The sequence below is a fragment of the Halyomorpha halys genome, unplaced genomic scaffold (assembly GCF_000696795.3).
Source record: "Halyomorpha halys isolate HHAL.00 unplaced genomic scaffold, Hhal_1.1 Scaffold470.1, whole genome shotgun sequence".
NCBI lineage: Eukaryota > Metazoa > Arthropoda > Insecta > Hemiptera > Pentatomidae > Halyomorpha > Halyomorpha halys.
The window spans coordinates 640,690-653,693 of record NW_027115723.1 but is presented as its reverse complement, the minus strand read 5'-3'; the positions used below and the strand labels follow the sequence as shown (position 1 = coordinate 653,693).

At 30.0% G+C, this 13,004-nt stretch overlaps 2 protein-coding genes across 3 annotated transcripts in view; one reads left to right on the top strand and one right to left on the bottom strand.

Moving 5' to 3' along the window:
- The window catches only part of LOC106683157 (small G protein signaling modulator 3 homolog), a 32,760-nt gene extending 28,641 nt beyond the window's left edge, over window positions 1-4,119 (top strand). For both annotated transcript variants that reach the window (XM_014424437.2, XM_014424436.2), the window contains exons 13-16: window positions 742-909; window positions 1,034-1,176; window positions 2,042-2,202; window positions 2,756-4,119. In XM_014424437.2, coding sequence (XP_014279923.1) covers window positions 742-909; window positions 1,034-1,176; window positions 2,042-2,202; window positions 2,756-2,948 — 665 coding nt within the window. In that variant the 3' untranslated portion in view covers window positions 2,949-4,119. The remainder of the gene's footprint in view (window positions 1-741; window positions 910-1,033; window positions 1,177-2,041; window positions 2,203-2,755) is intronic.
- Window positions 4,120-8,225: 4,106 nt separating this feature from the next.
- On the bottom strand, window positions 8,226-11,240 carry mRpL43 (mitochondrial ribosomal protein L43). Its single transcript, XM_014424435.3, has 4 exons — window positions 11,029-11,240; window positions 10,843-10,949; window positions 9,757-9,959; window positions 8,226-8,715 (listed from the first exon to the last, which is right to left on the bottom strand). Exons 1-4 carry the CDS (start codon window positions 11,163-11,165, stop codon window positions 8,569-8,571), a joined length of 594 nt encoding a protein of 197 aa, XP_014279921.1. The 5' UTR covers window positions 11,166-11,240; the 3' UTR covers window positions 8,226-8,568.
- Window positions 11,241-13,004: the final 1,764 nt, after the last annotated feature.

Genomic DNA, 13,004 nt, shown 5'->3' with positions numbered 1-13,004 from the left:
CTTTAGTTCATTTTGAGATTATATTTTATTTTAAACTGAAATAGAGTTAGATTGACCTTTATTATTTAATATAAAGGTTTAATAATTTTTGCAGTAACATAATTTAATCTTACATAAATTGAGCTGTTTACACATAAATTTGAGGCTTGATCAGTTTAGAACAGCAGGGATTGTCATTGTCAATGCGTGTACATGTGATAAATACGAAATTTATGTTAATAAAAAGTTGAGAGCTGATTCAAATCGGTTTGGATTGGTTGAAATTTATTTTTACTACTCCTTCGAATTAAATTTTGACCTTCCCACTTTTATTAGAATAGATTTATAATGTATAAGACATACTACATTTCCTGCTCTAGTTGTCGGCTTACCAATGACATGGTTGAGAGATAAGTACTAGGATCTTCCGGAGTCCTGCCCTTTCCTCCACAAGTGGGAGGAAGAGCTCAGTCCGGAGTTCCCACGACGGAATATAATATAATATTGTATATAGGAATAATTGTGTTTAAGATATTATTTTACTTTAAGTTTAAAGTTGTTTGTATTTATTCATTTTTTTTCTCTTTTATTTCTTATTTTTTTATCATTTACTTTATATATTTGTAAATGTGGTGTGAATGAGCTCTACAATCCATATTACCAATGTCTAAAAATATGATAGAATCTAATATCACAAAATAAAAAAATATTCCAGAAAAATAAGCAATTTTCTTTCAGTTTTCATAATTTCTATTTGTTCAGGATGGTTTCCAGCCAAATTCGTTGAAGTACTTGATGAAAGGAGCAAACAGTATTCATGTGCTGGTGATGATTCTGTGAGTGAAGCCATTACGGATCTTGTTAGAGGGACTCTCTGTCCATACATTAAACAAGTTTTAGAACATGGAATGAAGAGACCTCATTTTCTTGGTAATATATATGTTAACGAATTAATAATTTCCTTAGTTTTCATTATGAAGTATAAATTTGATAGCAGAACTCCCTAAATTTTTGTTCATTTTGTACCTGTAAAGTTAATATACTTTCTTTATAGGAGGGCCATGTCATCCTTGGTTGTTCATTGAAGAGGCTTCAACTAAGGAGGTGGAAAGAGACTTCACTTCTGTCTACAGTAGGCTTGTACTGTGCAAAACCTATAGACTCGATGAAGATGGCAAAGTTCTTACACCAGAAGAGGTAATTTTACTTTCACTTACCTATGAATGGAGTATACAGTACGGGAAGGTGTTGCGATTGTGAAAAATTTTTAATTCAAGTTTTCGATGGAAATGTATGTTTTGAGATCCCTGAGTCAAAAATCTAGTATCGCAAAATGGTCTGTATGTCTGTTTGTGCACAACCTAGCTCAAAAACAAAAAGTCATTCGGAACTGATATTACATATTTGAGGTGGGTATATCCTAGGGATGTGACAGCAACTTTTTCATTAAAATTGAGCTCCTGGAAGTGTCACTTTACACAATTGATTTTTCATATTTTTTCAATTTTCTCCATAACAACTCTAACAATTTTGATTAAACTGAGTGAATCAATAAGCAACTGAGTGGTCTTTTATATCAGATATATTTTATCCCTTTTGATATAGACTAACAGGACTTAAATGCCAAATTTTCAAATAATCTTCCTCTAAAGTACCTTTAATTTTCTTTATTTCAGAAAATAAACACTTCTTATTGTTAGCAATAATATACAACGTATAAATACAAAATCATAAAGAATTTTATAAATAACTAAAGGAAATATAAATATATATAAATCCGATTCAAACATGAAATGCCGAGACCACATCGATGACATCGACCCCATTGATCGCATGACTGCTTCGTTATCTTTTGTTAAACTGTTGTATTCTTGGCAGGAACAAAATCAATATTTGTTATTTCCATCTCAAGAAACCTTAAAATACAATGTCAAAATGTGTATAAGTTTTTTTATGTAAGGGTAATATTACTATGATGTTTTTGTATGCTAGTCTTTATTTTATTACTATTTCTTTATGTAATTTTTAGAGCAAATCATATATTTTAAATATTTTGTTATAGCTCTTATACCGATGTGTGCAAGCTGTGAATTTAACCCATGACAATGCCCATGTGCAGATGGATGTCAAGCTGAGAAGTTTGATTTGTATTGGGTTGAATGAGCAAGTTCTTCACTTGTGGCTAGAAGTTCTCTGTTCTTCTATCGATGTTGTTCAAAAATGGTAAGTTTGATTTCTTTCCATAATTTAGTTTAATATATTCTTATGGCCAAATAATTCCAACATGTTTACTTATAACTATCTGTTATTTCCTGTATGTCAAGATTTAATTTTTTTTTTTCCTTTATGACTAAAGTACATTTATCAATGAAAATTTAATGTAAACAAGAAAAAAAGTTTATTTATAATATTACAATCTATAAAAATTGTCTTGGCTCAATTTTATAGCTGTGAGCAATATTTTCCCTTATGAGGTGGTTATTTGTGCTCTTGATCAGCCAGCCAGTTTTTCTTCGATGTCTTTAAATTGGAGTAACTTATGAAGCTAACCATTACAACACGGGACTAGAGAACTAATCTCATAAAATGCTTAGATGGCAAAAGTGATTTACACAGATGTTAAATGCCAGTCATTTCAAAATGATAACTAAAATTCCATCATGTTGGCATTTATATTCTTTCAAGGAGAGTTATTGCCCCTACTTATTAGTATAGTATACATAAAATTATTTTTCATAAATTATCAATTAAATGTTATTTATTGTCATTTTTGTAGGTACCATAGTTGGAGCTTCATGAGTAGCCCTGGTTGGGTGCAGGTCAAGTGTGAACTGAGGATCCTTTCACAATTCGCCTTTAACCTCAACCCTGACTGGGAGCTTCCTGCTAAGAAAATGCCATCACAACCTCTCAGGGATGGAGTGAGGGATATGCTAGTTAAGCACCATCTCTTCTCATGGGACCTCTAAGTTATCTTTGGTTGTGATTTCTGATACAATTATCTCTACCTCAGAAAGGGAAGGCTTAAGTAATGAAAACCATAGGAACGACTCCAGGAGAGAGCTCTTTACCTATTAAGTTTTCTTAATATGTTAGAAACATTACTAATTTATCTCTATAACTTCTTTTATTTTTAAAATCGATCTGTTGTATATTTTTTATAGATCTTTTATTTTTTATTAATTTAAATCATTTAATAAACTAGGTATTAATTATTTTTATTACCTATTATGTATATTGAAATTGTTATTGTTTAAACTTATGATTACCAGGGAAAAATTGCACTTAATCTTTATAATTTTTAAGTTAGAGTAAAAAAGTTATTAATTTTGAATTTTTCCGTCCTAGATTATATTAATTTTTCATCAGCTTTGGAATAAAAGGTAATTATATTTAAGACCCAATTTTATTACTAATATTTTCAGCAAAAATAACTGTTTCTATGATCTAAAAACACAGACCTATTATTTTATTTTTCAAGTCACATGACCTCTAGTAAACAGTAATTGAGATTCATGAGTAATCTTTGGTGTAAAGAGTCCATTGTCCAATTTTTAATATCATTTTTTTCTTTAACAGTTTATATAATAGACTCATAGTCATAGATTATGAGGTAAATAATCTGTTAAAATGAAAAAATAAGCTTTTTTTTATAATCTCACAAAATATGTAACAAACTGCTAGAAATAAAATAACTTATACCGCAAATATATAATAACTGTTTAAAATCAATTTTTGATTTACTCTGGGTCTCCCAACTGGGGTACCACAAAACCATTCAGGAATGGGTTATTGTTTCAACTCAACACAGTTTTGAATTACTCTCTCAGATTTCCGATTTCAGATCTTAAACAGATTTTGTGTAAGTATCTTAGGCTTTCTTAGCTTTTCCTGATAATATGGCATTTGACACTTTTTTACTAAACAATTATGTTAGGGTTCCATCATTTACCTACTTTTACCAAATGGGTTCTGCCTGTTTCTTAATAGTACCGCAAGGGTTCTGCTACCAAAGAAAGGTTTGGAACCTCTACTTGAGGTTATATTCAGACTGGCTATATCTCTGTCCTGATATTTTTTTTTAGTGTATTTTGTAACTAAGAAATCTGATTGTTATCTCAGGATTTTCTTTATAGAGAATTTTGTTGTAAAAATACTTATTTCGATCCTAATATGTCTAAATAAAGTGCGATGTCAGGAAAAAAAGGTCGATAAATCACTACATTTCCTCAATGGTATATAGTGAAAAAAAATAAGCTCCATGGAAAATTGTCTATTTTATTAAATGTGCTAATTTTATATCTATTGCTGCTTACCAAACCTGCAGTGTAATGAAAAGGGATTCCTCATTGAACATTCAATATTTTATTTGACATACATCTTATTACAGGGAATAGTTCTCTTAGATGTAACCATTAATCGTTGAGAAATATACTTAATTTAATATTCTGTTATTAATTCATGATATAATTTTTAATTTTATTGTATTTCGAGTAACTACTATAAGAAAATAAATTTCTGTCTTTATAATTACTGGTTCTTTATAGTCATGTGTCTTGCGTAGGTTTATTAGTGTATATATATATCAAAGCTTTGCTTGAATAGTGGGACATCTGACAAAAAAAAAAAAGTTAGTACCTTATACTGTAGTTACTTTCTTTACTGAGGTCTTCCTGCAGACATTCCTTAAGTTATTATAGTTTTTTACAAATTAGCTTCAGTCTTTAGAACAATCCATGGAATACCTCAGGCACAAAATAAAAAAAACTTTTTCTTGTCCTATGTGCCCTTATTCTGACAAAGCAACGATATGGTTTAGCTGGTGTAAAAAAAAATCTTTTTGAAGGTTGAAACAAATCAGTATTTTGAATAAGCTTTTACTTAAAAATTTAAGTTTTTATATAAATTAAGTTCCTATATAATTTGTAAAAAAAAATTGTTCTAATTATTTATAGTTAAATGTTATTTGTCATATGTATAAGTTGAATAAATGCTTGTTTACCCATAATTGTGTGATAATAAACAAACATATATTCATTCCATATTTACAGTGAATCATTTATTTGAAATGAAATAGCTCAAATAACAGTAATTTTAATCTAATATTGAAAAATTCCTAATGCCAAAAAAAAAAAATTGTAATAAAATAAAAACATTTCATTTTCCAAAATTTCACAATACATAAAGGTATGTATAAAATAATTAATATATTTTTTATTTTTGTAAAAGCAAATCAAAGTGACCATGTCACACATTGTAAATTATTTGATATATATTATACAAATTTTTTTCTCAATCCTTCCTCTGTACTACATTGTGGTAATTATACTACGTACTTAAACCCTAAGGCAGTTGTGCTGAATGGAATTTATGATGAGGAGTTCAAAGCAGGAGGTTTTGATTGCATCACATTCGTAATTAGATTTTTCAATGCTTGCTTAAAATATGGCCAACTCTCAAATGACTCTTATTTTGCTATGTTCTTATTTAGAAAAATGGTGCGAAAAAGGTGTGGCAAATTATAGGCCTTTAAACATTTCCTTTTTTTCTATAACCCCTTATCTGGTCATTTCTAAGAGATGGGAAGGATTATTTACTGGTTACCAACCAATTCTAACCAGAGTGGGATGTTTTCATTTAGTGGGGCCGCCACAAATTAAAAGTCGACCCCCTCATGCCAAAGTCGAACCGGTGCCATTTCTCCTTAAATTCTTCATCAACAACATTCGTTATGGTTTAAAAATTGTAGCGACACCGCTACTTGCTGGTCTATACTGTAATTACTACAGGTTAATAATCCATGGGATGATGGAGCTAGTTAAAGGGGATTTCAAAAAAACTTGTATAGAATAAATGGGAAACTTATCTGAGATTCCTGGGATGGAAGAAAATTTAGTTTGATTATGTATATTGTGATTACTAATAACTAGTCATTAAAATCATCATTAATTCAAAAGTGTCGACATTTTTATGATACGATACCTGCACAACTTTTCTGGTAGCCAGCAGCACCATCCCCATAATAAATTCCGAGAAGACCATAAGCCAAGCATAGTGGAAACTATATCAATATTGTAAAGTCATCTTATGTATCCCATGTTTGAAAATCTATTATACATGGACTAATTACTAACAAGGTACATATAACACACGTTTTTTAACATTTTTAATTACATGTCGAAGTATCTCCAAATATGAACTAGATATTTTTTGGATCAGAATTCATAATTTTACCATGCTATGAAAGGGCTAATGTAATTTTGAGTAGGAAATAATTCTCCACAATTATCAATTCCATAGTCTCAATCTTAGTTATAATTGCCATGATCACATTAAAATTTTAACTAGTTTCTTAGAAAAATTAATAAACGCTTCTTGTAAATGATCTTAATGATCCTTGAGTTATGATAATACATGGAGATTTATTTGATTAAGAGACCACTTCAGCATACAACCACCAAAAATGAGTAAATTGGTAAACATGATACATGTGGAGAAAATCCTTTATTAAGTAATCCTACATCCAAACAGCTTATCACAGTAGAATTCTGTGATATCTAGCTTTTTATCTAGATAAATAAATAACATTTTTAATCAGCCTATTCCAAAAATAAGAATTGATAAACATACATAATATAATGAGTAAATTAAATACATATAACAAATAAATACAGTTTCTGGAACCAACTCCACCTGCCTTAGAAAATGGATGGCTAGAAATGTAGCAATATTAACGTAGAATTGTCAAACCATCAAGAATTCACTGATGATCAATTATTGGTAGCCTCATCAATTGAAGACACAGATAAAAGCTTAGACTATCGGTCTGAAGATTAATATAAAAAATAAAAATAAATAGCAAAGGCCTAACAATAACTCCATGCAATCATATTAGAAGCACCAATGACTTCATCTATCTAGGTCACCAAATAAGCAACTTCGGGCAGTGAAATGAGAAAACAAGAAGTATGTTGTTAGATTGTGGAGGCCTAAGGCGTTTTATAAAAGCAAGATAGACATGAAATTGAAGAAAAACTGAGGAAACTATTATTTTACCATTACTGACATATCTGGAGAAAATACAGAATAACAAAAGTTTGGATAAAGAACAAACACTGGCTGATATTGGTGGTAGTTTTTAGGAGAAAGTAGAAATGGGGGAGCCACATCATGAAGAGGAAAGAAGAGAGCTGGAATAAGAGGATCAAGGCTAGGAGCAAGAGGTAGGGCAACCGCGAAATGTGATAAGGAGATGAGAGCAATATACAAAGGAAGGACCTGGTCATTCTTTTGAACACAAAAATCTTTAGCAGATAAGAATAAATGAAGGACCCTCTCTAAAACTTTATAACTAAAAAATTTAACAATATAATTTTTCAGTGTAAAAAGCATTCTTCTAACCTAATCTGTTTAGTCCATTCCTTAGCAAAGATTCTTACTTACACACAAAAACTGAAAATATGTTAATTTGGTCAAAAGTTTTTTCTTAATCCAGAAATGTTTGAAGAAATTGATTGAGGTCTTAAATTGATAAGAGATAAAATTGAAAAATAAATCCTTAAGTCTCTAAATAACCTGCCAATGTTTCACCATTTCAGGTATCATTAGGAAATAAAAATATAATATCAAATAAAGAAAATGATGCCGGACTGCATATACATCTCCCACCAGCAAGCCATCTCAACATGTAATCATATACTGTGAATATTTTTTAATTTTATTACAGAAACATTTATGGACTGTGAGGAATCAAATGAAAGCATTCTAAATTTGACACTGGTGAATTTTTTTTTTATGGTTTCAATTTTCTAAACAGGTGTCAAGTTCTCTGGTTTTCATATATCAATCTAATACTTTTTGTCATCATACAAAATTGTTTATATTATATTGATGCAATATCCATATACATCTTCTGTTTTTGATGCATTTTAACATGGCTTCCTATTTCATTTGCAATGCCAAAAAAACCTAACTGAATAAGTAACATCACTGATTAAATAAATTAAATGATCAATTAACATTTATCAAAATTATAAATAAGCTACCTTACATCTGCAACATCAACTCAAACCTAATTTCCTTATATGTTTTCAGATACACCACTTTGCCATAACAAAATTTAAACTGAGGTCATAATGAAATTTTTATCTAGTTTATCATCATAATTTGTAGGAAATATTTATAAAATTACTAAAATTAAATTATTGAAATGTAAAGATAAAACTGTAATGAAGGGACAAACTGAATAAAATGCTATAGCTGTATAGTTTATTTACAAAAACTTAAATAAATATAATTATTGTATTAACTAAAGAATAACTAAAAATTATATTGTTGGGTTCAAGGTAAGAATGATGAAGTGACATTTTAGTGTTGAGGAGGTTACTTACTATCTATCTCAGCTTTAACCAAACCTGCACTTAAAAATTATCAATAATTAATGATATTTTCGCAATTTTATTGATTGTGAAGAATATATTTGGTTCAAGCACAGGTAAATAGTAAGAAACCTGATTTTCCAAAAAATATTACATGCTCACTTTTACCTCTGACCTAACGATATAAACCTAACAAACAAAAATAACAATTTTACTGTGCTTGGCTTGATTTTGTATTATATTTTTCATCTGTTTCGATATCACCAGTTTCTTTATCTTCAAGCTGCTGTTTTCTAAACATTTCCATGATAATTTCTGTAGCAGTTGGTTTAGGATTGGGTGGTCCCCAGTAGACATTCTGTATAAATAAAGAATCTGATTTGATATATTTTAATAACAAAGGTTTATCACAGTTTTTCACTCAAAAGAAATATTGTAAAATTTATATTTAAAACAAAACAAGAGAATGAATTTGATATTTACCAAGTTACACTAAAGGATTGCTCATATTATTTTTAAAAGCTTATAATAACAGTATCTACATTCGAAAGAAACAAACTACAGGAGAAAATAAAGGCAAGATAAAAGGTGGGCAATGCCTGTAGCAAACGGCAAAATTAATCAATTCATGCCAATTTTTTAAATGCCAGAAAATTATAATTTACTAAACTATTATACTTGTGATTATCCCTTCTGAGAATAAAATGTGGCCACTAACTTTGAAGGAAGAACAACACCTTAAAAAATTAAGTATTAGACAAAATGTTTGTCTCAAGAAAGGATGAACCCACTGCAGAATTTAGACAACACTCTGTAGAATAAATGTTATTAAAATTTAAGTAATGCCAACAAGGAGGTAGAACTGAATATTTAAAATTGTGACATTCTTTATTGTAAAAAATGTTCTTCAAATTAATGCAACATCTTATTCTAATAAGTTTGGTTTTTTTTTTCCAGATTTTCTATAGTAATATCAAAGAGAGACTTTTCACTGATATAAACATGATCCATTCGGCAAAATACATGATTAATTATGAATACCAATGAAAAGATACATACTGTAATATAAGGATAATGTATAGCAGTTAAAATAAAATAGATTAATTCTAAAAATACATAAATAAACTGACTAGACTGAGAGATATGACAGTTGATATGAGAAGAGTAGAATACAGCAAAAAACAGGAATCTGCTCAACACAAACAACTAAATGTAGGAAAAAGGTATAGAATTAGGTAATAGCCTTTACTAGAGCAGGCCAAGACTTATTGGTTAGGCCAGATAAAAATAAAAATATTTAATGTGAGATTAAAAACAAAATAATCGATTCCTGGTGATTGCTGTTGGAAGTAGAAGGTATAAAAGCTAAAATAAAAATAAAACCAATGATAAATTTTACCAAAGGAAAAGAAGCAAGATTTAATTTTGGGTCCTTGAAGGTAAATGGTGTCCAAATTCCTTGAATAGAAGGGGTTTCAGTGTGCCACATTTTTCTATACCTCATTACTTCTTTCCCTGACCTTGAGAGAAGTAGATGTAACCATTTATTAACTTCATCTTTGTTGAAATTATGACAGTTAATATATTCTTTTTGTCCATTAACTGAAAAAGTAAATTTATAAAATTACAGAAATGTCTCTATGAACCTAAAAAAACATGCCATTTTTTTATTGTTTTACATTTTGCAGCATATTATACAAGTTTTTATTGCATGTTATAATGCATATTCTGCGATTTTACTGCATAAAAGTCCGGGCCTTAGTTATGAAGTAGTACCAAACCTTTTTTTGTAATAGAGAATAGGGTGGAGTGGGATAAAAAAAGCTAATAGAGCAAATACAGAAACTGTTTGGGAGCTTTGCCTTGAAAGCCTCTTCAGTGAGTTTTCTCTTATCTGATAAATCTTACTGCTAGCAAGAGAATGTAAATACCAAAAATCATAAACATTTTTTCTACTAATGTGTAAACCACAGTTTTTTTGTTTAAAAAATTATTGAAAAAAAAATTTCCATTAACAATTAAGGCAAAAAAAGTTGAATAAACAAATTTTTTTTAGGGGACTTTGATAGCACTTGCCTCATTGTAGCTATTAATAATTTTAACAAAAATATAAAAAAAGCAACATCTGTTTTTGCCCCATAGAATGAGAAGAATATCAAAGTGCTTAGAAATGAATAAAAAAAAAGAAGAGAAAATTACAACATAAGGACTAAAAGTTTTTAAATACTAGAGGGAGTATTGAAATCCACAAAAAAAAACAAGCTATATAATTTTTAAAATAATACTGAAATAGTTTTTTGTTAAGGAGAATTATTCAAGATTAATTAATACCGCTACATGTATTAATTATTGTAACAACTTTTTCTGGTTTGCTGGGAATTAAAAGGCCATTCAGGACAAATATGTTAGAAACTGGCCATGCTTAAAATGAATTTAGAGAGATTAAAAAAAAAAATAAATCAAAATTTTAAATAAATGATATTACGGTATTCAGCATTCAGACTTGGTGATTTATGTCTTCTCGTTTTCACATATACAACAACACCTGGATTGTTCCTTGAAAAATCGATCAGTTCTGTTTCAAGGAATTCCCTTAACATAAAAATATGAAAAAATCAATCAGCTATATAAAATTGATTCATTCAAATAACCACAAAAATAAATTGTGTACCTGATTCCTCTGCTGTCTCCATGAGTTTTGCAAAATTTAATGGTAACTCTTTTGAGCTGACATACATATCTACCAATACCATTTTTTAACGGGGCTCTAGGAAAGCCAGATGTCATAAATAAATGAGAATTAGACATGATAAGAGTTAAAATCTATCAAATAGGATATACTAGACCATGCTAATTGTAAACAAAGAGTCAGGTTACGATATTTTTTTCGAACACAACGAAGTCGGGATGGAAGAATTAATAATCAACTTGGTTTTTTTTTGCAATTACTTATTTACTAATAAATTTCAAATACTTGATGTCCTACAAATTTATTCTTAAAGCTAGTTTTTCCTCCTCTGTGTGCTATCTGATACTTAACGAATTTAAGTTTCTACTCGCTCCCATGCACCCTCATGTAGCGAGTATTTAACAGTAGGCATAACGTTAAGCAATTGTTCGCTTCATTTACTTTTCTCAGCATGTTATGGCGGGCTCCTTGACATAAGAGTTTTATTTCACTGTCAATTACGTATGCTATTCTTTTTTCTGTGTAAATCCCTTACATATATTTCTTTATGTCGAAATCGTCCATATAACCCATTTTTCCGAGAATATTTCTCACTGTGTTACTAATGACCCTACTACTGATGGTCCCTATATACTCAGCAGAAAGTTTGCTACATATAATCGCGGTTTTTCTATCAAATATCAATAAATAACCCTTTCATCATTAAATGTTATAAACTTAAAACGCCCAGTTTGATGTTTACCAGAGTAGAATCTAATTACGTCGTACCGATTTATGATGTTGAAGACCGAAACATGATTATGATTAACAATTTCTCATGAACTTATATATTCATTATGGAGCCAAATTGTAATTCCACTCCCTTTTCTCCCCATTGTACTTGTGGACTAAAAATAGGTAATAATATAAACATAACAAAGTTAGACCGCCACAGGGATTAGCTTCTGTGCAAAGTAGACGAGGATTAAGGCTCTTCCGGTTGTCCGAGTTTGCACTGCTCACATATGGCAGAACACAACTCAATACCAAATACTGACACTAAGATCAGTACTCACCTTGGAATCATCTTTCCTGAGAAAACCCATGGTCGGTGGGTATTAACCAACCACCCTTCTTTCTAAGGAGATTCAAATAATCGGAAGGTCAGTTGTTCGGGGGAAACAACTTAGGACTCTTCACTCACCTAGAGCAAAAACCAATAAAAGTAGCCACGGTTTTAGGCTGACTTAAAAAGAACCCTGACCGGTAAGAAACAGAATTCATCGCTGAAATAAAAAGATATAATTTAGTTATTTTCGGTTTGAGTACGGTGAAAATGAGGACTCTGGCAGATGGATGTACTGTGGTTTCTAAATTAAAAGAGCAAAAGAAGGTGTAGGTATATCATTTTGTTGTGGATTTAGAGAGAGTTTTATAACAAAAGGCAAAGAGTGTGTTGCTTGATCGGACGCCAACCGCCAACTGACTTCAGAACAAAGGAAAGCCAAGCCAGGTCTAAAGAAGGATTGCCAAATAATAGTGATGTTTTATTCATTGTTACAATTAAAAATTGTTTATGTACAAAAGAATATTACTGATTACAAATCAAATAATAAAACTTATTTTCTATATCAAATTTAAGTATTCCCTTCTTGACCACATTTTGTATTGGGAAGCAATATCTTCCCGAATCTTTTCTACTATAAATCTCACTATGGGGCATGTTATTATAACTCATGTTTATACTTCAACAGAAGACAGCATAGTAAGGAATAAGGAATATTTCTTCGAGGATATTCAAAAAGCCGTACACCGTATACTCAGGTAAAACAGAAAATTAGTGAAATGAAGGCGAGAACTAGAATGAACCACTTTAGTTCCTGCTATATTAAACTTAAAGTTACGTTCTTGCTTTCTATTCATTAGAAAACTGGTTAGATTATTATTCTGTATAACGTTCCTGCTAATAGAGGTTCTAG